The 22500-nt window shown below is 44.6% G+C and overlaps 1 protein-coding gene across 28 annotated transcripts in view; it reads right to left on the bottom strand.

Annotated features, from left to right (window-relative positions):
• dock3 (dedicator of cytokinesis 3) overlaps positions 1-22500 on the bottom strand; it is a 398499-nt gene that overhangs the window by 227718 nt on the left and 148281 nt on the right. For all 28 annotated transcript variants that reach the window (XM_090242011.1, XM_090242016.1, XM_036984230.2 and 25 more), the window contains exon 3: positions 18729-18769. In XM_090242011.1, coding sequence (XP_090098137.1) covers positions 18729-18769 — 41 coding nt within the window. The remainder of the gene's footprint in view (positions 1-18728; positions 18770-22500) is intronic.

The raw sequence follows: 22500 nt of genomic DNA, 5'->3' as shown, positions 1-22500 counted from the left end.
CTGGAGTCCTCAAGCTATAGAATCACTCCTGTAGATATCTGGAGTCCTCTATCTATAGAATCACTCCTGTAGATATCTGGAGTCCTCTATCTATAGAATCACTCCTGTAGATATCTGGAGTCCTCTAGCTATAGAATCACTCCTGTAGATATCTGGAGTCCTCTATCTATAGAATCACTCCTGGATATATCTGGAGTCCTCAAGCTATAGAATCACTCCTGTAGATATCTGGAGTCCTCTAGCTATAGAATCACTCCTGTAGATATCTGGAGTCCTCTAGCTATAGAATCACTCCTGTAGATATCTGGAGTCCTCTATCTATAGAATCACTCCTGTAGATATCTGGAGTCCTCTATCTATAGAATCACTCCTGGATATATCTGGAGTCCTCAAGCTATAGAATCACTCCTGGATATATCTGGAGTCCTCTAGCTATAGAATCACTCCTGGAGATATCTGGAGTCCTCTAGCTATAGGATCACTCCTGTAGATATCTGGAGTCCTCTAGCTATAGAATCACTCCTGGAGATATCTGGAGTCCTCTAGCTATAGGATCACTCCTGTAGATATCTGGAGTCCTCAAGCTATATAATCACTCCTGGAGATATCTGGAGTCCTCTCTCTAGCTATAGAATCCCTCCTCGAGATATCAGGACACCTCGAGCCATAGAATGAAGCACAAATAAATGAAGAATAGTCAGACACATCCAGCCTGTTTTAAAAGAAGACAGATTTTTAAACAACTTTGACATTGTATCTATTTTGATGACAGTCTTCATCCATAACTTTCAGTTACAGGGTTAATTCAATTACCGTCACAGCCCTAGTTACAGCTGACTTTCTGCTCCAGGGATAGATAGACTCTGGGCACACACACACACACACACACACACACACACACACACACACACACACACACCTCTGTGCCCGTGTGGCGAAGTCGCCATGTGGCAGCACATCAAAGAGCCATGCTGGAAATGACCGTGGTTCCACCTTGTACCACGACCAAGCCGTGTGTTTGTGTGTGTGTTTGTGTGGCATGGCCAGGCTGGGCTGTGATGTGACTCAGCCAAGCTAATCTGCTGTGGAAGGTGACTGCGCTGGCACGGTGTGTGTGTGTGTGTGTGTCAGAACTGGGGCAAGTCCACACATGGTTGTGGCTGCCAAGTTATTGGAGCCCAGGGACAGAGCTGCTGTGAATTACTCACGCTTATGAAGTCATTTAGCGCCTAGCCGTTAAGTGTAGAAATAGGCCTACCTCCACTGTTAGCGCTTAGCGCCTAGCCGTTAAGTGTAGAAATAGGCCTACCTCCACTGTTAGCGCTTAGCGCCTAGCCGTTAAGTGTAGAAATAGGCATACCTCCACTGTTAGCGCTTAGCGCCTAGCTACCGTTAGCTTCATGTGAGGAAATACCTCCACAGCTAACGCCTAGCTAACAGTTAGCTTAATGTGTGGAAATAACTTCACAGCTAGTGCCTAGTTAACAGTTAGCTTAATGTGTGGAAATACCTTCACAGCTAGTGCCTAGTTAACAGTTAGCTTAATGTGTGGAAATACCTCCACAGCTAGTGCCTAGTTAACAGTTAGCTTAATGTGTGGAAATACCTCCACAGCTAGCGCCTAGCTAACAGTCAGCTTAATGTGTGGAAATACCTCCACAGCTAGCGCCTAGCTAACAGTCAGCTTAATGTGTGGAAATACCTCCACAGCTAGCGCCTAGCTAACAGTCAGCTTAATGTGTGGAAATACCTCCACAGCTAGCGCCTAGCTAACAGTCAGCTTAATGTGTGGAAATACCTCCACAGCTAGCGCCTAGCTAACAGTCAGCCTAATGTGTGGAAATACCTCCGCTCTTTATTTCATGTTTTTGTACTTTTACCCCTTTCTCTCTCCAATTGGTAGTTACGGTCTTGTCCCTTCGCTGCAACTCACCTACGGAAGGCCGAGAGCCATGCATCCTCCGAAACACGACCATGCCAAAACGCACTGCTTCTTGACACACTGCTCCCCTAACCCGGACGATGTTGACCCAATTGTGTGCCGCCTCATGGGTCTCCCGGTCACGGCCTGTAACACAGCCTGGGATTGAACCCGGGTCTGTAGTGACACATCAAGCACTGTGATGCAGTGCCACTCGGGAGGCCAATTCCTCCGCTCTTCTCGCTTAGCGCCTAGTTAACGGTTAACTTCATGTGCAGAAATGCTGGCTGCTAATACATCAGTATATTATAGTATATCAGTATATATTCAGTATATTCAGTATACATCAGTATATATTATACCAGTACATGACATCTTTTATCCCAAGCGATTTGCAGTAGTGGGAAATCTATCAGGAATTAAACCCACAACCCCAACTGCCATGCTCTACAAAGGAACGCAATGCTGACGGATTGGTGTACTACTCTGTTTCAGTTCTAGCCTTGCTTGGCAGTAGATATACATGACTTCTAGTTGATAAATGGAGGCCGTTCAGATGCTATCATAAGTGCTAACATAGTGTTTTTCTAAAAAATGCTTGATAAATGCTACTATGCTTTAATCCATTTTTTTCTATTTATTTCTTACTTCAGTTTATTTTAGTAAATACTTTCTTAACACTTGTTTTCTTAAACCTGCACTGTTGGTTAAGGGCTTGTAAGTGAGCATTTCACTGTAAGGTCTACTACACCTGTTGTATTCAGCATTTCACTGTAAGGTCTACTACACCTGTTGTATTCAGCATTTCACTGTAAGGTCTACTACACCTGTTGTATTCAGCATTTCACTGTAAGGTCTACTACACCTGTTGTATTCAGCATTTCACTGTAAGGTCTACTACACCTGTTGTATTCAGCATTTCACTGTAAGGTCTACCTACACCTGTTGTATTCAGCATTTCACTGTAAGGTCTACTACACCTGTTGTATTCAGCATTTCACTGTAAGGTCTACTACACCTGTTGTATTCAGCATTTCACTGTAAGGTCTACTACACCTGTTGTATTCAGCATTTCACTGTAAGGTCTACTACACCTGTTGTATTCAGCATTTCACTGTAAGGTCTACTACACCTGTTGTATTCAGCATTTCACTGTAAGGTCTACCTACACCTGTTGTATTCAGCATTTCACTGTAAGGTCTACCTACACCTGTTGTATTCATGACAAATAACATTTGATTTGATAATTTTATTTGATGCGGGGACACACACACACACACAGTAGTTGGCCTCGGTAACTGTCAGCAGATTTTAGAAATACTATGTACCAAACAGTTAGTTACGTCCTCATTTAGAATGGAGTTATAGGTTACAGTCCTCATTTAGAATGGAGTTATAGGTTACAGTCCTCATTTAGAATGGAGTTATAGGTTACAGTCCTCATTTAGAATGGAGTTATAGTTTACAGTCCTCATTTAGAATGGAGTTTACCCGATAAATTGACTAAGAACATATTCTCATTTACAGCAACAACCTGGGGAATAGTTACAGGAGAGATGAGGGGGATGAATGAGCCAATTGGAAGCTGGGGATGATTAGGCGACCATGGATGATATGAGGGCCAAATGGACATTTAGCCAGAACACCAGGGTTAACACCCCTACTCGTACGATATGTGACACAGAGAGTCAGGACACCCGTTTAACATCCCATATGAAAGATGGCACCCTACACAAGGCAATGTCCCCTTCATTGCCCTGGGATTTCTACTGTCTATCCTCTCCTCCTGTTCCTCTCCTCTTTTGCCTTTCCTCTCATCTCCCTTCCCTCTCTTTCCTTTCCATTCTTCTTCCTCTCTTCCCCCTTTCCTCTCTCCTCTCTCTTTCCTTTCCTCTCTACTCTCCTCTCCTCACCTCTCCCTTTCCTCTCCTCTCTTTTTCCTTTCCTCTCCTCTACTCCCAGCCCCTGCCCCTGGGCTACCTGCCACTAGGCTACCTGCCACTAGCTAGGCTACCTGCCGCTGGGCTACCTGCCACTAGGCTACCTGCTGCTAGGCTACCTGCTGCTAGGCTACCTGCCGCTAGAATACCTCCCACTAGAATACCTGCTGCTAGGCTACCTGCTGCTAGGCTATCTGCTGCTAGAATACCTGCTGCTAGGCTATTTGCCGCTAGAATACCTGCTGCTAGGCTACCTGCCGCTGGCCTCCATGCCACTAGGCTACCTGCCACTAGCTAGGCTACCTGCCACTAGGCTACCTGCCACTAGCTAGGCTACCTGCCGATTGGCTACTTGCCACTAGGCTACCTGCTGCTAGAATACCTGCTGCTAGAATACCTGCTGCTAGGCTACCTGCCGCTGGCCTCCATGCCACTAGGCTACCTGCCACTAGCTAGGCTACCTGCCACTAGGCTACCTGCCACTAGCTAGGCTACCTGCCGCTTGGCTACCTGCCACTAGGCTACCTGCTGCTAGAATACCTGCTGCTAGAATACCTGCTGCTAGGCTATCTGCTAATAGAATACCTGCTGCTAGGCTACTTGCCGCTAGAATACCTGCTGCTAGGCTACCTGCCGCTTGCCTCCATGCCACTAGGCTACCTGCCACTAGCTAGGCTACCTGCCACTAGGCTACCTGCCACTAGCTAGGCTACCTGCCGCTTGGCTACCTGCCACTAGGCTACCTGCTGCTAGAATACCTGCTGCTAGAATACCTGCTGCTAGGCTACCTGCCACTAGAATACCTGCCACTAGGCTACCTGCCACTAGCTAGGCTACCTGCCGCTGGGCTACCTGCCACTAGGCTACCTGCTGCTAGGCTACCTGCTGCTAGGCTACCTGCCGCTAGAATACCTCCCACTAGAATACCTGCCGCTGGGCTACCTGCCACTAGGCTACCTGATGCTAGAATACCTGATGCTAGGCTACTTGCCGCTAGAATACCTGCTGCTAGGCTACCTGCCGCTGGCCTCCATGCCACTAGGCTACCTGCCACTAGCTCGGCTACCTGCCACTAGGCTACCTGCCACTAGCTAGGCTACCTGCCGCTTGGCTACCTGCCGCTAGGCTACCTGCTGCTAGAATACCTGCTGCTAGAAAACCTGCTGCTAGGCTACCTGCCACTAGAATACCTGCTGCTAGGCTACCTGCCGCTGGGCTACCTGCCACTAGGCTATCTGCAACTAGAATACCTGCTGCTAGGCTACCTGCCGCTGGGCTACCTGCCACTAGGCTACCTGTCGCTGGACTACCTGCCACTAGGCTACCTGCCACTAGCTAGGCTACCTGCCACTAGGCTACCTGCCAATAGGCTACCTGCCACTAGGCTACCTGCCACTAGCTATGCTACCTGCCACTAGCTAGGCTACCTGCCACTAGCTAGGCTACCTGCCACTAGTTAGGCTACCTGCCACTAGGCTACCTGCCACCAGCTAGGCTACCTGCCACTAGAAAACCTGCTGCTAGGCTGCATGCCGCTGGGCTACCTGCCGCTGGGCTACCTGCCACTAGGCTACCTGCTGCTAGGCTACCTGCTGCTAGGCTACCTGCCGCTAGAATACCTCCCACTAGAATACCTGCTGCTAGGCTACCTGCTGCTAGGCTATCTGCTGCTAGAATACCTGATGCTAGGCTACTTGCCGCTAGAATACCTGCTGCTAGGCTACCTGCCGCTGGCCTCCATGCCACTAGGCTACCTGCCACTAGCTAGGCTACCTGCCACTAGGCTACCTGCCACTAGCTAGGCTACCTGCCGATTGGCTACCTGCCACTAGGCTACCTGCTGCTAGAATACCTGCTGCTAGAATACCTGCTGCTAGGCTACCTGCCACTAGAATACCTGCTGCTAGGCTACCTGCCGCTGGGCTACCTGCCACTAGGCTACCTGCCACTAGGCTACCTGCCGCTAGGCTACCTGCCACTAGGCTACCTGTCGCTGGGCTACCTGCGACTAGGCTACCTGCCACTAGCTAGGCTACCTGCCACTAGGCTACCTGCCAATAGGCTACCTGCCACTAGGCTACCTGTCGCTGGGCTACCTGCCACTAGGCTACCTGCCACTAGCTAGGCTACCTGCCACTAGCTAGGCTACCTGCCACTAGTTAGGCTACCTGCCACTAGGCTACCTGCCACCAGCTAGGCTACCTGCTGCTAGAATACCTGCTGCTAGAATACCTGCTGCTAGGCTACCTGCCACTAGAATACCTGCTGCTAGGCTACCTGTCGCTGGGCTACCTGCCACTAGGCTACCTGCCACTAGCTAGGCTACCTGCCACTAGGCTACCTGCCAATAGGCTACCTGCCACTAGGCTACCTGCCACTAGCTATGCTACCTGCCACTAGCTAGGCTACCTGCCACTAGCTAGGCTACCTGCCACTAGGCTACCTGCCACCAGCTAGGCTACCTGCCACTAGGCTACCTGCCACTAGGCTACCTGTCACTAGGCTACCTGCCACCAGCTAGGCTACCTGCCACTAGGCTACCTGCCACTAGGCTACCTGCCACTAGCTAGGCTACCTGCCACTAGGCTACCTGCCACTAGGCTACCTGCCACCAGCTAGGCTACCTGCCACTAGACTACCTGCCACTAGGCTACCTGCCACCAGCTAGACTACCTGCCACTAGGCTACCTGCCAATAGGCTACCTGCCACTAGACTACCTGCCACCAGCTAGGCTACCTGCCACTAGGCTACCTGCCACCAGCTAGACTACCTGCCACTAGGCTACCTGCCACCAGCTAGACTACCTGCCACTAGGCTACCTGCTACCAGCTAGGCTACCTGCCACTAGGCTACCTGCCACTAGGCTACCTGCCACCAGCTAGGCTACCTGCCACTAGACTACCTGCCACTAGGCTACCTGCCACTAGCTAGGCTACCTGCCACTAGGCTACCTGCCACTAGGCTACCTGCCACCAGCTAGGCTACCTGCCACTAGACTACCTGCCACTAGGCTACCTGCCACTAGCTAGGCTACCTGCCACTAGGCTACCTGCCACTAGGCTACCTGCCACCAGCTAGGCTACCTGCCACTAGGCTACCTGCCACCAGCTAGGCTACCTGCCACTAGGCTACCTGCCACTAGGCTACCTGCCACCAGCTAGGCTACCTGCCACTAGGCTACCTGCCACTAGACTACCTTCCATTAGGCTACCTGCCACTAGACTACCTGCCACTAGGCTACCTGCCACTAGCTAGGCTACCTGCCACTAGGCTACCTGCCACTAGCTAGGCTACCTGCCACTAGGCTACCTGCCACCAGCTAGGCTACCTGCCACCAGCTAGGCTACCTGCCACCAGCTAGGCTACCTGCCACTAGGCTACCTGCCACCAGCTAGGCTACCTGCCACCAGCTAGGCTACCTGCCACTAGGCTACTTGCCACCAGCTAGGCTACCTGACTACCTGCCACCCTTTACACACAGTTCAATCCAGTAGAGGCTACATCACAGGTTACAGACTAAACGGAACTCATCTGTGCTGCTCTCTTGGCCAGGGCTCAATCTCGATGTGACTTCACTGATTAAATAAAGTTTAAATAAGATAAATGAAAAATAAAACACCCAGCACTTATAAGTGCTACAGTTTTAGGTGGTAATTTAAAATGAAGTCAATAACACAGAAGCTGAACATCACAAAAAAAAGGGGGTATCTGCCTCAAAGTGCCAAAACAATTAAGCCTAATGACCGGTGTTATAGAAGCCTCAAAAATAATGCCTGACAACGCAGAGAAACATAAAGGAAAGCGTTTCAGATTACAGCGTTATAGAGTCCTCTAGTGTTATGAATAAAACATCTATGCAGTTTCAACTTCTTATGTACCGTTAAAGGGACGGTGTGAGATTTTGGCAATGAAGACGTGGATACCATTTGGATATCTGCGTGCTGTTTGAAAAAAGTTGAAGGCACTGTAGATTTGTGAGCCATTGCTAACTAGCGTTAGCACAACGAATAGAAGTCTACGGGTACCGCTAGCATGCGTCCAGTCATCTGGGTAAGTAAAAAAAATCTTAAACTATGCTACTGTAATACTACTTCTCTCTAGGTACTGTTTCTGAAAATGAATCATACAAAATGGATTTAAGTGGTAAAGAATTGTTTTTGTACAGTTGGCTTTTAGTGGTAAAGAATTGTTTTTGTACAGTTGGCTATTGACATTGATACATTGTATTAGTACAAACTGGCTTCTAAAGAGGTCAACTGGATATCTAACAACAAAGGAAGCACACTAATGGGGTTAAAGGATGGTGCTTTATCTCTGTTGTCGAGACCTACCACGGTTCTGTGTGTGTGTGAGTGTGCGTGTGCGCTTATGTGTGTACCATCCTGTACCAGCCAATAAAAGGTGAACAAAGAAGCAGGAGGGGGTCAGACAATACGACAGACCTCTTGATATAGTACAGCTTCAAACCTGATATAGTACAGCTTCAGACCTGTTATAGTACAGCTTCAGACCTGTTATAGTACAGCTTCAGACCTGTTATAGTACAGCTTCACACCTGTTATAGTACAGCTTCAGACCTGTTATAGTACAGCTTCAGACCTGTTATAGTACAGCTTCAGACCTGATAGAGTACAGCTTCAGACCTGTTATAGTACAGCTTCAGACCTGTTATAGTACAGCTTCAGACCTCATATAGTACAGCTTCAGACCTCTTGATATAGTACAGCTTCAGACCTCCTGATATAGTACAGCTTCAGACCTCCTGATACAGTATAGCTTCAGACCTCCTGATAGAGTACAGCTTCAGACCTCCTGATATAGTACAGCTTCAGACCTCCTGATACAGTATAGCTTCAGACCTCCTGATAGAGTACAGCTTCAGACCTCCTGATACAGTATAGCTTCAGACCTCCTGATATAGTACAGCTTCAGACCTCCTGATAGAGTACAGCTTCAGACCTCCTGATATAGTACAGCTTCAGACCTGATATTGTACAGCTTCAGACCTCATATAGTACAGCTTCAGACCTCTTGATATAGTACAGCTTCAGACCTCCTGATATAGTACAGCTTCAGACCTCCTGATACAGTATAGCTTCAGACCTCCTGATAGAGTACAGCTTCAGACCTCCTGATATAGTACAGCTTCAGACCTGATATAGTACAGCTTCAGACCTGATATAGTACAGCTTCAGATCTGATAGGGTACAGCTTCAGACCTGATATAGTACAGCTTCAGACCTGATATAGTACAGCTATTGCCACATTTCAGGCTTCAAACATAAAGATATAAAACTGTATTTTTTTGTGAAGAATCAACAACAAGTGGGACACAATCATGAAGTGGAACAACATTTATTGGATATTTCAAACTTTTTTAACAAATCAAAAACTGAAAAATTGGGCGTGCAAAATTATTCAGCCCCTTTACTTTCAGTGCTTCAAACTCTCTCCAGAAGTTCAGTGAGGATCTCTGAATGATCCAATGTTGACCTAAATGACTAATGATGGTAAATATAATCCACCTGTGTGTAATCAAGTCTCCGTATAAATGCACCTGCACTGTGATAGTCTCAGAGGTCCGTCAAAAGCGCAGAGAGCATCATGAAGTACAAGGAACACACCAGGCAGGTCCGAGATACTGTTGTGAAGAAGTTTAAAGCCGGATTTGGATACAAAACGATTTCCCAAGCTTTAAACATCCCAAGGAGCACTGTGCAAGCGATAATATTGAAATGGAAGGAGTATCAGACCACTGCAAATCTACCAAGATCTGGCCGTCCCTCTAAACTTTCAGCTCATACAAGGAGAAGACTGATCAGAGATGCAGCCAAGAGGCCCATGATCACTCTGGATGAACTGCAGAGATCTACAGCTGAGGTGGGAGACTCTGTCCATAGGACAACAATCAGTCGTATATTGCACAAATCTGGCCTTTATGGAAGAGTGGCAAGAAGAAAGCCATTTCTTAAAGATATCCATAAAAAGTGTTGTTTAAAGTTTGCCACAAGCCACCTGGGAGACACACCAAACATGTGGAAGAAGGTGCTCTGGTCAGATGAAACCAAAATTGAACTTTTTGGCAACAATGTAAAACGTTATGTTTGGCGTAAAAGCAACACAGCTGAACACACCATACCCACTGTCAAACATGGTGGTGGCAGCATCATGGTTTGGGCCTGCTTTTCTTCAGCAGGGACAGGGAAGATGGTTAAAATTGATGGGAAGATGGATGGAGCCAAATACAGGACCATTCTGGAAGAAAACCTGATGGAGTCTGCAAAAGACCTGAGACTGGGACGGAGATTTGTCTTCCAACAAGACAATGATCCAAAACATTAAGCAAAATCTACAATGGAATGGTTCAAAAATAAACATATCCAGGTGTTAGAATGGCCAAGTCAAAGTCCAGACCTGAATCCAATCGAGAATCTGTGGAAAGAACTGAAAACTGCTGTTCACAAATGCTCTCCATCCAACCTCACTGAGCTCGAGCTGTTTTGCAAGGAGGAATGGGAAAAAATTTCAGTCTCTCGATGTGCAAAACTGATAGAGACATACCCCAAGCGACTTACAGCTGTAATCGCAGCAAAAGGTGGCGCTACAAAGTATTAACTTAAGGGGGCTGAATAATTTTGCACGCCCAATTTTTCAGTTTTTGATTTGTTAAAAAAGTTTGAAATATCCAATAAATGTCGCTCCACTTCATGATTGTGTCCCACTTGTTGTTGATTCTTCACAAAAAAATACAGTTTTATATCTTTATGTTTGAAGCCTGAAATGTGGCAAAAGGTCGCAAAGTTCAAGGGGGCCGAATACTTTCGCAAGGCACTGTAGCTTCAGACCTCCTGATATAGTACAGCTTCAGAGCTGATATAGTACAGCTTCAGAACTCCGGATATAGTACAGCTTCAGACCTCCTGATATAGTACAGCTTCAGACCTCCTGATATAGTAAAGCTTCAGACCTCCTGATATAGTATAGCTTCAGACCTGATATAGTACAGCTTCAGACCTCCTGATAGAGTACAGCTTCAGACCTGATATAGTACAGCTTCAGACCTCCTGATATAGTATAGCTTCAGACCTGATATAGTACAGCTTCAGACCTGACATAGTACAGCTTCAGACCTGATATAGTACAGCTTCAGACCTCCTGATATAGTACAGCTTCAGACCTGATATAGTACAGCTTCAGACCTCCTGATATAGTACAGCTTCAAACCTCCTGATATAGTACACCTTCAGACTTCCTGATATAGTACAGCTTCAGACCCCCTGATATAGTACAGCTTAAAACCTCCTGATATAGTACAGCTTCAGATCTGATATAGTACAGCTTCAGACCTTATATAGTACAGCTTCAGACCTGATATAGTACAGCTTCAGAACTCCTGATAGAGTACAGCTTCAGACCTGATATAATACAGCTCCAGACCTCCTGATACAGTATAGCTTCAGACCTGATATAGTACAGCTTCAGACCTGACATAGTACAGCTTCAGACCTGATATAGTACAGCTTCAGACCTCCTGATATAGTACAGCTTCAGACCTGATATAGTATAGCTTCAGACCAGATATAGTACAGCTTCAGACCTGATATAGTACAGCTTCAGACCTCCTGATATAGTACAGCTTCAGACCTCCTGATATAGTACAACTTAAGACCTCTTGATATAGTATAGCTTCAGACCTGATATAGTACAGCTTAAGACCTGATATAGTACAGCTTCAGACCTCTTGATATAGTACAGCTTCAGACCTCCTGATATAGTACAGCTTCAAACCTCCTGATATAGTACAGCTTAAAACCTCCTGATATAGTACAGCTTCAGATCTGATATAGTACAGCTTCAGACCTGATATAGTACAGCTTCAGACCTGATATAGTACAGCTTCAGACCTCCTGATAGAGTACAGCTTCAGACCTGATATAATACAGCTTCAGACCTCCTGATATAGTATAGCTTCAGACCTGATATAGTACAGCTTCTGACCTGACATAGTACAGCTTCAGACATGATATAGTACAGCTTTAGACCTCCTGATATAGTAGAGCTTCAGACCTCCTGATATAGTACAGCTTCAGACCTCCTGATATAGTACAGCTTCAGACCTCCTGATATAGTACAGCTTCAGACCTCCTGATATAGTAGAGCTTCAGACCTCCTGATATAGTATAGCTTCAGAGCTGATATAGTACAGCTTCAGACCTCCGGATATAGTACAGCTTCAGACCTCCTGATATAGTACAGCTTCAGACCTCCTGATATAGTAAAGCTTCAGACCTCCTGATATAGTATAGCTTCAGACCTGATATAGTACAGCTTCAGACATAATAGATTTCAGCTTCAGACCTGATATAGTACAGCTTCAGACCTCCTGATAGAGTACAGTTTCAGACCTGATATAATACAGCTTCAGACCTCCTGATATAGTATAGCTTCAGACCTGATATAGTACAGCTTCAGGCCTGACATAGTACAGCTTCAGACCTGATATAGTACAGCTTCAGACCTCCTGATATAGTACAGCTTCAGACCTGATATAGTACAGCTTCAGACCTCCTGATATAGTACAGCTTCAGACCTCTTGATATAGTACAGCTTCAGTCCTGATATAGTACAGCTTCAAACCTGATATAGTACAGCTTCAGAACTCTTGATATAGTACAGCTTCAGACCTCCTGATATAGTACAGCTTCAAACCTCCTTATATAGTACAGCTTCAGACTTCCTGATATAGTACAGCTTCAGACCCCCTGATATAGTACAGCTTAAAACCTCCTGATATAGTACAGCTTCAGATCTGATATAGTACAGCTTCAGACCTTATATAGTACAGCTTCAGACCTGATATAGTACAGCTTCAGAACTCCTGATAGAGTACAGCTTCAGACCTGATATAATACAGCTCCAGACCTCCTGATACGGTATAGCTTCAGACCTGATATAGTACAGCTTCAGACATGGTATAGTACAGCTTCAGACCTCCTGATATAGTACAGCTTCAGACCTGACATAGTACAGCTTCAGACATGGTATAGAAAAACTTCAGACCTCCTGATATAGTACAGCTTCAGACCTGATATAGTATAGCTTCAGACCAGATATAGTAGAGCTTCAGACCTGATATAGTACAGCTTCAGACCTCCTGATATAGTACAGCTTCAGACCTCCTGATATAGTACAGCTTCAGACCTCCTGATATAGTACAGCTTCAGACCTCCTGATATGGTACAGCTTCAGACCTGATATAGTACAGCTTCAGACCTCCTGATATAGTAAAACTTAAGACCTCTTGATATAGTATAGCTTCAGACCTGATCAAGTACAGCTTAAGACCTGATATAGTACAGCTTCAGACCTCTTGATATAGTACAGCTTCAGACCTCCTGATATAGTACAGCTTAAAACCTCCTGATATAGTACAGCTTCAGACCTGATATAGTACAGCTTCAGACCTCCTGATAGAGTACAGCTTCAGACCTGATATAATCAGCTTCAGACCTCCTGATATAGTATAGCTTCAGACCTGATATAGTACAGCTTCTGACCTGACATAGTACAGCTTCAGACATGATATAGTACAGCTTTAGACCTCCTGATATAGTAGAGCTTCAGACCTCCTGATATAGTACAGCTTCAGACCTCCTGATATAGTACAGCTTCAGACCTGATATAGTACAGCTTCAGACCTCCTGATATAGTACAGCTTCAGACCTGATATAGTACAGCTTCAGACCTCCTGATATAGTACAGCTTCAGACCTCTTGATATAGTACAGCTTCAGTCCTGATATAGTACAGCTTCAAACCTGATATAGTACAGCTTCAGAACTCTTGATATAGTACAGCTTCAGACCTCCTGATATAGTACAGCTTCAAACCTCCTTATATAGTACAGCTTCAGACTTCCTGATATAGTACAGCTTCAGACCCCCTGATATAGTACAGCTTAAAACCTCCTGATATAGTACAGCTTCAGATCTGATATAGTACAGCTTCAGACCTTATATAGTACAGCTTCAGACCTGATATAGTACAGCTTCAGAACTCCTGATAGAGTACAGCTTCAGACCTGATATAATACAGCTCCAGACCTCCTGATACAGTATAGCTTCAGACCTGATATAGTACAGCTTCAGACCTGATATAGTATAGCTTCAGACCAGATATAGTAGAGCTTCAGACCTGATATAGTACAGCTTCAGACCTCCTGATATAGTACAGCTTCAGACCTCCTGATATAGTACAGCTTCAGACCTCCTGATATAGTACAGCTTCAGACCTCCTGATATAGTACAGCTTCAGACCTGATATAGTACAGCTTCAGACCTCCTGATATAGTAAAACTTAAGACCTCTTGATATAGTATAGCTTCAGACCTGATCAAGTACAGCTTAAGACCTGATATAGTACAGCTTCAGACCTCTTGATATAGTACAGCTTCAGACCTCCTGATATAGTACAGCTTAAAACCTCCTGATATAGTACAGCTTCAGACCTGATATAGTACAGCTTCAGACCTCCTGATAGAGTACAGCTTCAGACCTGATATAATCAGCTTCAGACCTCCTGATATAGTATAGCTTCAGACCTGATATAGTACAGCTTCTGACCTGACATAGTACAGCTTCAGACATGATATAGTACAGCTTTAGACCTCCTGATATAGTAGAGCTTCAGACCTCCTGATATAGTACAGCTTCAGACCTCCTGATATAGTACAGCTTCAGACCTCCTGATATAGTAGAGCTTCAGACCTCCTGATATAGTATAGCTTCAGAGCTGATATAGTACAGCTTCAGACCTCCGGATATAGTACAGCTTCAGACCTCCTGATATAGTACAGCTTCAGACCTCCTGATATAGTAAAGCTTCAGATCTCCTGATATAGTATAGCTTCAGACCTGATATAGTACAGCTTCAGACCTCCTGATAGAGTACAGCTTCAGACCTGATATAGTACAGCTTCAGACCTCCTGATATAGTACAGCTTCAGACCTCTTGATATAGTACAGCTTCAGACATGATATAGTACAGCTTCAGACCTGATGTAGTACAGCTTCAAACCTCCTGATATAGTATATCTTCAAACCTCCTGATATAGTACAGCTTCAAACCTCCTGATATAGTACAGCTTCAGAAATCCTGATATAGTACAGCTTCAGACATAATAGATTTCAGCTTCAGATCTGATATAGTACAGCTTCAGACCTTATATAGTACAGCTTCAGACCTGATATAGTACAGCTTCAGAACTCCTGATAGAGTACAGTTTCAGACCTGATATAATACAGCTTCAGACCTCCTGATATAGTATAGCTTCAGACCTGATATAGTACAGCTTCAGGCCTGACATAGTACAGCTTCAGACCTGATATAGTACAGCTTCAGACCTGATATAGTATAGCTTCAGACCAGATATAGTACAGCTTCAGACCTCCTGATATAGTACAGCTTCAGACCTCCTGATATAGTACAGCTTCAGACCTCCTGATATAGTACAGCTTCAGACCTCCTGATATAGTATAGGTTCAGACATCCTGATATAATATAGCTTCAAACCTCCTGATATAGTACAGCTTCAGACCTCCTGTTTTAGTACAGCTTTCGACCTCCTGATATAGTACAGCTTCAGACCTCCTGATAGAGTACAGCTTCAGACCTGATATAGTACAGCTTCAGAACTCCTGATATAGTACAGCTTCAGACCTCCTGATATAGTATAGCATCAGCCCTGATATAGTACAGCTTCAGACCTGATATAGTACAGCTTCAGACCTTCTGATATAGTATAGCTTCAGACCTCCTGATATAGTACAGCTTCAGACCTCCTTATATAGTACAGCTTCAGACCTCCTGATATAGTATAGCTTCAGACCTGATATAGTACAGCTTCAGACCTGATATAGTACAGCTTCAGATGTCCTGATATAGTACAGCTTCAGACCTGATATAGTACAGCTTCAGACCTGATATAGTACAGCTTCAGACCTGATATAGTACAGCTTCAGACCTGATATAGTACAGCTTCAGACCTGATATAGTACAGCTTCAGACCCGATATAGTACAGCTTCAGACCTCCTGATATAGTATAGGTTCAGACCTCCTGATATACTATAGCTTCAGACCTCCTGATATAGTACAGCTTCAGACCTCCTGTTTTAGTACAGCTTTCGACCTCCTGATATATTACAGCTTCAGACCTCCTGATATACTACAGCTTCAGACCTCCTGATAGAGTACAGCTTCAGACCTGATATAATACAGCTTCAGAACTCCTGATATAGTACAGCTTCAGACCTCCTGATATAGTATAGCATCAGCCCTGATATAGTACAGCTTCAGACCTGATATAGTACAGCTTCAGACCTTCTGATATAGTATAGCTTCAGACCTCCTGATATAGTACAGCTTCAGACCTCCTTATATAGTACAGCTTTAGACCTCCTGATATAGTATAGCTTCAGACCTGATATAGTACAGCTTCAGACCTGATATAGTACAGCTTCAGATGTCCTGATATAGTACAGCTTCAGACCTGATATAGTACAGCTTCAGACCTGATATAGTACAGCTTCAGACCTGATATAGTACAGCTTCAGACCTCCTGATATAGTACAGCTTCAGACCTCCAGATATAGTACAGCTTCAGACCTCCTGATATAGTACAGCTTCAGACCTCCTGATATAGTACAGCTTCAGACCTGATATAGTACAGCTTCAGACCTGATATAGTACAGCTTCAGACCTGATATAGTACAGCTTCAGACCCGATATAGTACAGCTTCAGACCTCCTGATATAGTATAGGTTCAGACCTCCTGATATACTATAGCTTCAGACCTCCTGATATAGTACAGCTTCAGACCTCCTGTTTTAGTACAGCTTTCGACCTCCTGATATATTACAGCTTCACACCTCCTGATATACTACAGCTTCAGACCTCCAGATATAGTACAGCTTCAGACCTCCGGATATAGTACAGCTTCAGACCTCCTGATATAGTACAGCTTCAGACCTCCTGATATAGTAAAGCTTCAGACCTCCTGATATAGTATAGCTTCAGACCTGATATAGTACAGCTTCAGACCTCCTGATAGAGTACAGCTTCAGACCTGATATAGTACAGCTTCAGACCTCCTGATATAATACAGCTTCAGACCTATTGATATAGTACAGCTTCAGACATGATATAGTACAGCTTCATGTACTACCTAATGTAGTACAGCTTCAAACCTCCTGATATAGTATATCTTCAAACCTCCTGATATAGTACAGCTTCAGACCTCCAGATATAGTACAGCTTCAGACCTCCTGATATAGTACAGCTTCAGACCTCCTGATATAGTACAGCTTCAGACCTTATATAGTACAGCTTCAGACCTGATATAGTACAGCTTCAGACCTGATATAGTACAGCTTCAGACCTCCTGATATAGTATGATCTTATTATTCGTATCTCAGAGCCATTTGTTTGACTAGTTATAGCCCAATGTTAGCTAGCTAACATTGAACTTGGTTGGTTAACTACCTGCAGATTCAGGGATTTTGGTTCACTGTTTAGCTAGCTAGCTACATGTCTTAACAAAAGACTCCACTATACAAATAACCATTTCAGGTGCGATCGTAAATTCAGTCTGGCCATCTACTCAGATTCACTCTCGTCTGTGTGTACCAGAGCACAGAATAACTGATGAATATACGAAGGCTCAACAACACTGAATATGGCCGGGGTCAGTAAACGTCGGCAAAAAAAGCGCAATTACATTTTTGCCCACAGCACAGATAAGGTCACCAACGCTCTGGATAACATGAAAACAGCCAGCTCTGCTAGGGGGAGTCAAATCGTCAGAGTTTGGTTGGGGGGCTAAAGCTTAAGAGGGTGTGAACGATGCTGAATGGGTGTAGACAAAGAAGAGCTCTCCAGTAGGTACCAAAACATCCTCAAAAGTGAGGACGCAAGCCATGTTCTCAAAAGTGAGGTTGCAAGCCATTTTCTCAAAAGTGAGATTGCAAGCCATGTTCTCAAAAGTGAGGTTGCAAGCCATGTTCTCAAAAGTGGGGTTACAAGTTAATCAACTTTCAAAGCAGAACTGCTTTCCCATTATTCCTCAAATGTGTGTCTCTGTTGTATGTATATTGTATGTTGTATGTTGCTGAGATGACACGCTATGCACCGTCTGTTCCTGTACAGTCTAATGTACCCGTCTGGAGTGTTTCACGGTGTTGGCTCACTAATGCAGGAGCAGAACAACTGTATGTTTGAAAAAAAATAAACTTGGATACACTAATATCCTTTTATACACAATACATGTAATGGATTTGATTGCTTGATGCATTATAGATCCATTATACACACTGTATCATACACCAATACCAGGGATTGTATTAGTCCAATAGTGAGTGTTTTCCCCTTTTTTCTCCTATAACTACAGTGGATAAGGTGTATGAAACACTAACCCTTGTTTCAATTGAAGCATAAAAACTGCAGAACCCCATGGCTATACACTAATGCACCAATCACAGCGTGAAAACAGAAAATCAGCGTGGTAAACACTAAAGAATGTGTGTTAACAGCCAATCAGAGTGGTAAACTCTAGAGAGTGTAGGTAAACAGCCAATCAGAGTGGTAAACTCTAGAGAGTGTAGGTAAACAGCCAATCAGAGTGGTAAACACTAGAGAGTGTATGTTAACAGCCAATCAGAGTGGTAAACTCTAGAGAGTGTAGGTACACAGCCAATCAGAATGGTGATCTCTAGTGAGCGTAGCTAAACAGCCAATCATAGTGGTCGACAGTGTAGTGTGGAAACACACGTCCCATATAACGTTGTAGGAATGAGAGCACCAGGTAATTTACCTTGATTGTGGGCTTCCTGGTGGAGAATCCTCGGTACCACCCTGAAAGAGAGAAAATAACAAAATCAATGTTTAGGAGAGATCTGTAAACACCCCTTATCTCAACCCTCAGCCCACCCTCAGAAAACAACCCATCTCAACCCTCAGCCCACCCTCAGAAAACAACCCATGTCAACCCTCAGCCCACCCTCAGAAAACAACCCATCTCAACCCTCAGCCCACCCTCAGAAAACAACCCATATCAACCCTCAGCACACCCTCAGAAAACAACCCATCTCAACCCTCAGCCCACCCTCAGAAAACAACCCATCTCAACCCTCAGCCCACCCTCAGAAAACAACCCATATCAACCCTCAGCCCACCCTCAGAAAACAACCCATATCAACCCTCAGCCACCCTCAGAAAACACCCCTGAGATCAACTCTCAGCCCACCCTCAGAAAACAACCCATATCAACCCTCAGCCCACCCTCAGAAAACAACCCATATCAACCCTCAGCCCACCCTCAGAAAACAACCCATATCAACCCTCAGCCCACCCTCAGAAAACATCCCATATCAACCCTCAGCCCACCCTCAGAAAACAACCCTGATATCAACTGTTACAGCCCACCCTCAGAAAAAATCCCTGATATCAACCCTCAGCCCACCCTCAGAAAACAACCCATATCAACCCTCAGCCCACCCTCAGAAAACAACCCATATCAACCCTCAGCACACCCTCAGAAAACAACCCATCTCAACCCTCAGCCCACCCTCAGAAAACAACCCATCTCAACCCTCAGCCCACCCTCAGAAAACAACCCATATCAACCCTCAGCCCACCCTCAGGAAACAACCCATATCAACCCTCAGCCCACCCTCAGAAAACAACCCTGATATCAACTGTTACAGCCCACCCTCAGAAAAAATCCCTGATATCAACCCTCAGCCCACCCTCAGAAAACACCCCTGATATCAACCCTCAGCCCACCCCCAGAAAACATCCCTGATATCAACCCTCAGCCACCCTCAGAAAACACCCCTGAGATCAACCCTCAGGACTGATGTTATCTTAATGTTCAGTATAATGTGAGTGTGAATGTGGTCAGGTAGGACTGATGTTATCTTAATGTTCAGTATAATGTGAGAGTGAATGGGGTCAGGTAGAACTGATGTTATCTTAATGTTCAGTATAATGTGAGAGTGAATGGGGTCAGGTAGGACTGATGTTATCTTAATGTTCAGTATAATGTGAGAGTGAATGGGGTCAGGTAGGACTGATGTTATCTTAATGTTCAGTATAATGTGAGAGTGAATGGGGTCAGGTAGGACTGATGTTATCTTAATGTTCAGTATAATGTGAGAGTGAATGGGGTCAGGTAGGACTGATGTTATCTTAATGTTCAGTATAATGTGAGAGTGAATGGGGTCAGGTAGGACTGATGTTATCTTAATGTTCAGTATAATGTGAGAGTGAATGGGGTCAGGTAGGACTGATGTTATCTTAATGTTCAGTATAATGTGAGAGTGAATGGGGTCAGGTAGGACTGATGTTATCTTACTGTTCAGTATAATGTGAGAGTGAATGGGGTCAGGTAGGACTGATGTTATCTTAATGTTCAGTATAATGTGAGAGTGAATGGGGTCAGGTAGGACTGATGTTATCTTAATGTTCAGTATAATGTGAGAGTGAATGGGGTCAGGTAGGACTGATGTTATCTTAATGTTCAGTATAATGTGAGTGTGAATGGGGTCAGGTAGGACTGATGTTATCTTAATGTTCAGTATAATGTGAGAGTGAATGGGGTCAGGTAGGACTGATGTTATCTTAATGTTCAGTATAATGTGAGAGTGAATGGGGTCAGGTAGGACTGATCATATCTTAATGTTCAGTATAATGTGAGAGTGAATGGGGTCAGGTAGGACTGATGTTATCTTAATGTTCAGTATAATGTGAGAGTGAATGGGGTCAGGTAGGACTGATGTTATCTTAATGTTCAGTATAATGTGAGAGTGAATGGGGTCAGGTAGGACTGATGTTATCTTAATGTTCAGTATAATGTGAGAGTGAATGTGGTCAGGTAGGACTGATGTTATCTTAATGTTCAGTATAATGTGAGAGTGAATGGGGTCAGGTAGGACTGATGTTATCTTAATGTTCAGTATAATGTGAGAGTGAATGTGGTCAAGTAGGACTGATGTTATCTTAATGTTCAGTATAATGTGAGAGTGAATGGGGTCAGGTAGGACTGATGTTATCTTAATGTTCAGTATAATGTGAGAGTGAATGGGGTCAGGTAGGACTGATGTTATCTTAATGTTCAGTATAATGTGAGAGTGAATGGGGTCAGGTAGGACTGATGTTATCTTAATGTTCGATAGCGCGCTGAACCTCGGGCTCGAAGGTCGAGGGTTCGAGACCTGCTCCCTGCTGTTTCATTACATTACTTAATGGCTATGCAACACTAAACTGCTTGGGAGAAGATGGTAGATGTCAGAGAGGAGATGGTAGATGTCAGAGAGGAGCTGGTAGATGTCAGAGAGGAGATGGTAGATGTCAGAGAGGAGATGGTAGATGTCAGAGAGGAGCTGGTAGATGTCAGAGAGGAGATGGTGAATGTCAGAGAGGAGATGGTAGATGTCAGAGAGGAGATGGTAGATGTCAGAGAGAAGCTGGTGAATGTCAGAGAGGAGATGGTAGATGTCAGAGAGGAGCTGGTAGATGTCAGAGAGGAGCTGGTAGATGTCAGAGAGGAGATGGTAGATGTCAGAGAGGAGATGGTAGATGTCAGAGAGGAGCTGGTAGACGTCAGAGAGGAGCTGGTAGATGTCAGGTTTAATAAAACCAAGTCAATGTGTGTCAGTGTGGCAACAGTCCTCCTCTTTCTTTGACTAAACACTATAGTCTGTTCTGCACAAGACAACATGGGGCCTCTGAGACCTCAACATAGTTGTAGTAGTCTAACTCTCAGACATGTGTTACAGAGTGAAAGGTTATAATGCTATAAAACACAAGGGGAAGTTGAATAAGAGAGGCAGCAGTGTGCTGAGTCCTGAAGCATCGTAGACTTGACACATGGGCCTCAGAGACTTCCACATAATTGGAGGAGCCTAGCTAACTCTCATCTCATCTGAATGTGGAAAATAGTTTCATCAATGTAACTAACGAGAATACAGATTGGCACACACACAAGTGCGTGTGCGCATACGTACACATACACACACACACACACACACACACAAACAAACACACAAGCACACAGGCACACAGGCACATGCCCAAACCAAACACACACAGACACTCAAACACATGACGGACAGGCTAATTTCCTTATTCCCTAATAGCCTTAATCCCTTATTCCCTTATTCCCTAATAGCCTTATTCCATCATTCCCTTATTCACTTATTCTCTTATTCCCTTATTTCCTAATAGCCTTATTCCCTTATTCCCTAATAGCCTTATTCCCTTATTCCCTAATAGCCGTATTCCCATATTCCCTAATAGCCTTATTCCCTTATTTCCTTATTCCCTAATAGCCTTATTCCCTTATGTCCTTATTCCTTAATAGCCTTATTCCATTATTCCCTTATTATCTTATTCCCTTATTTCCTTATTCCCTAGTAGCCTTATTCCTTTATTCCCTAATAGCCGTTTTCCCATATTCCCTAATAGCCTTATTCCCTTTTTTCCTTATTCCCTAATAGCCTTATTCCCTTATTTCCTTATTCTCTAATAGCCTTATTCCCTTATTTCCTTATTCCCTAATAGCCTTATTCCCTTATTCCCTAATA

The sequence above is a fragment of the Oncorhynchus mykiss genome, chromosome 7 (genome assembly GCF_057628025.1).
Source record: "Oncorhynchus mykiss isolate SJ-2025 chromosome 7, ASM5762802v1, whole genome shotgun sequence".
NCBI lineage: Eukaryota > Metazoa > Chordata > Actinopteri > Salmoniformes > Salmonidae > Oncorhynchus > Oncorhynchus mykiss.
This window is presented reverse-complemented; position numbering and strand designations above follow the sequence as displayed.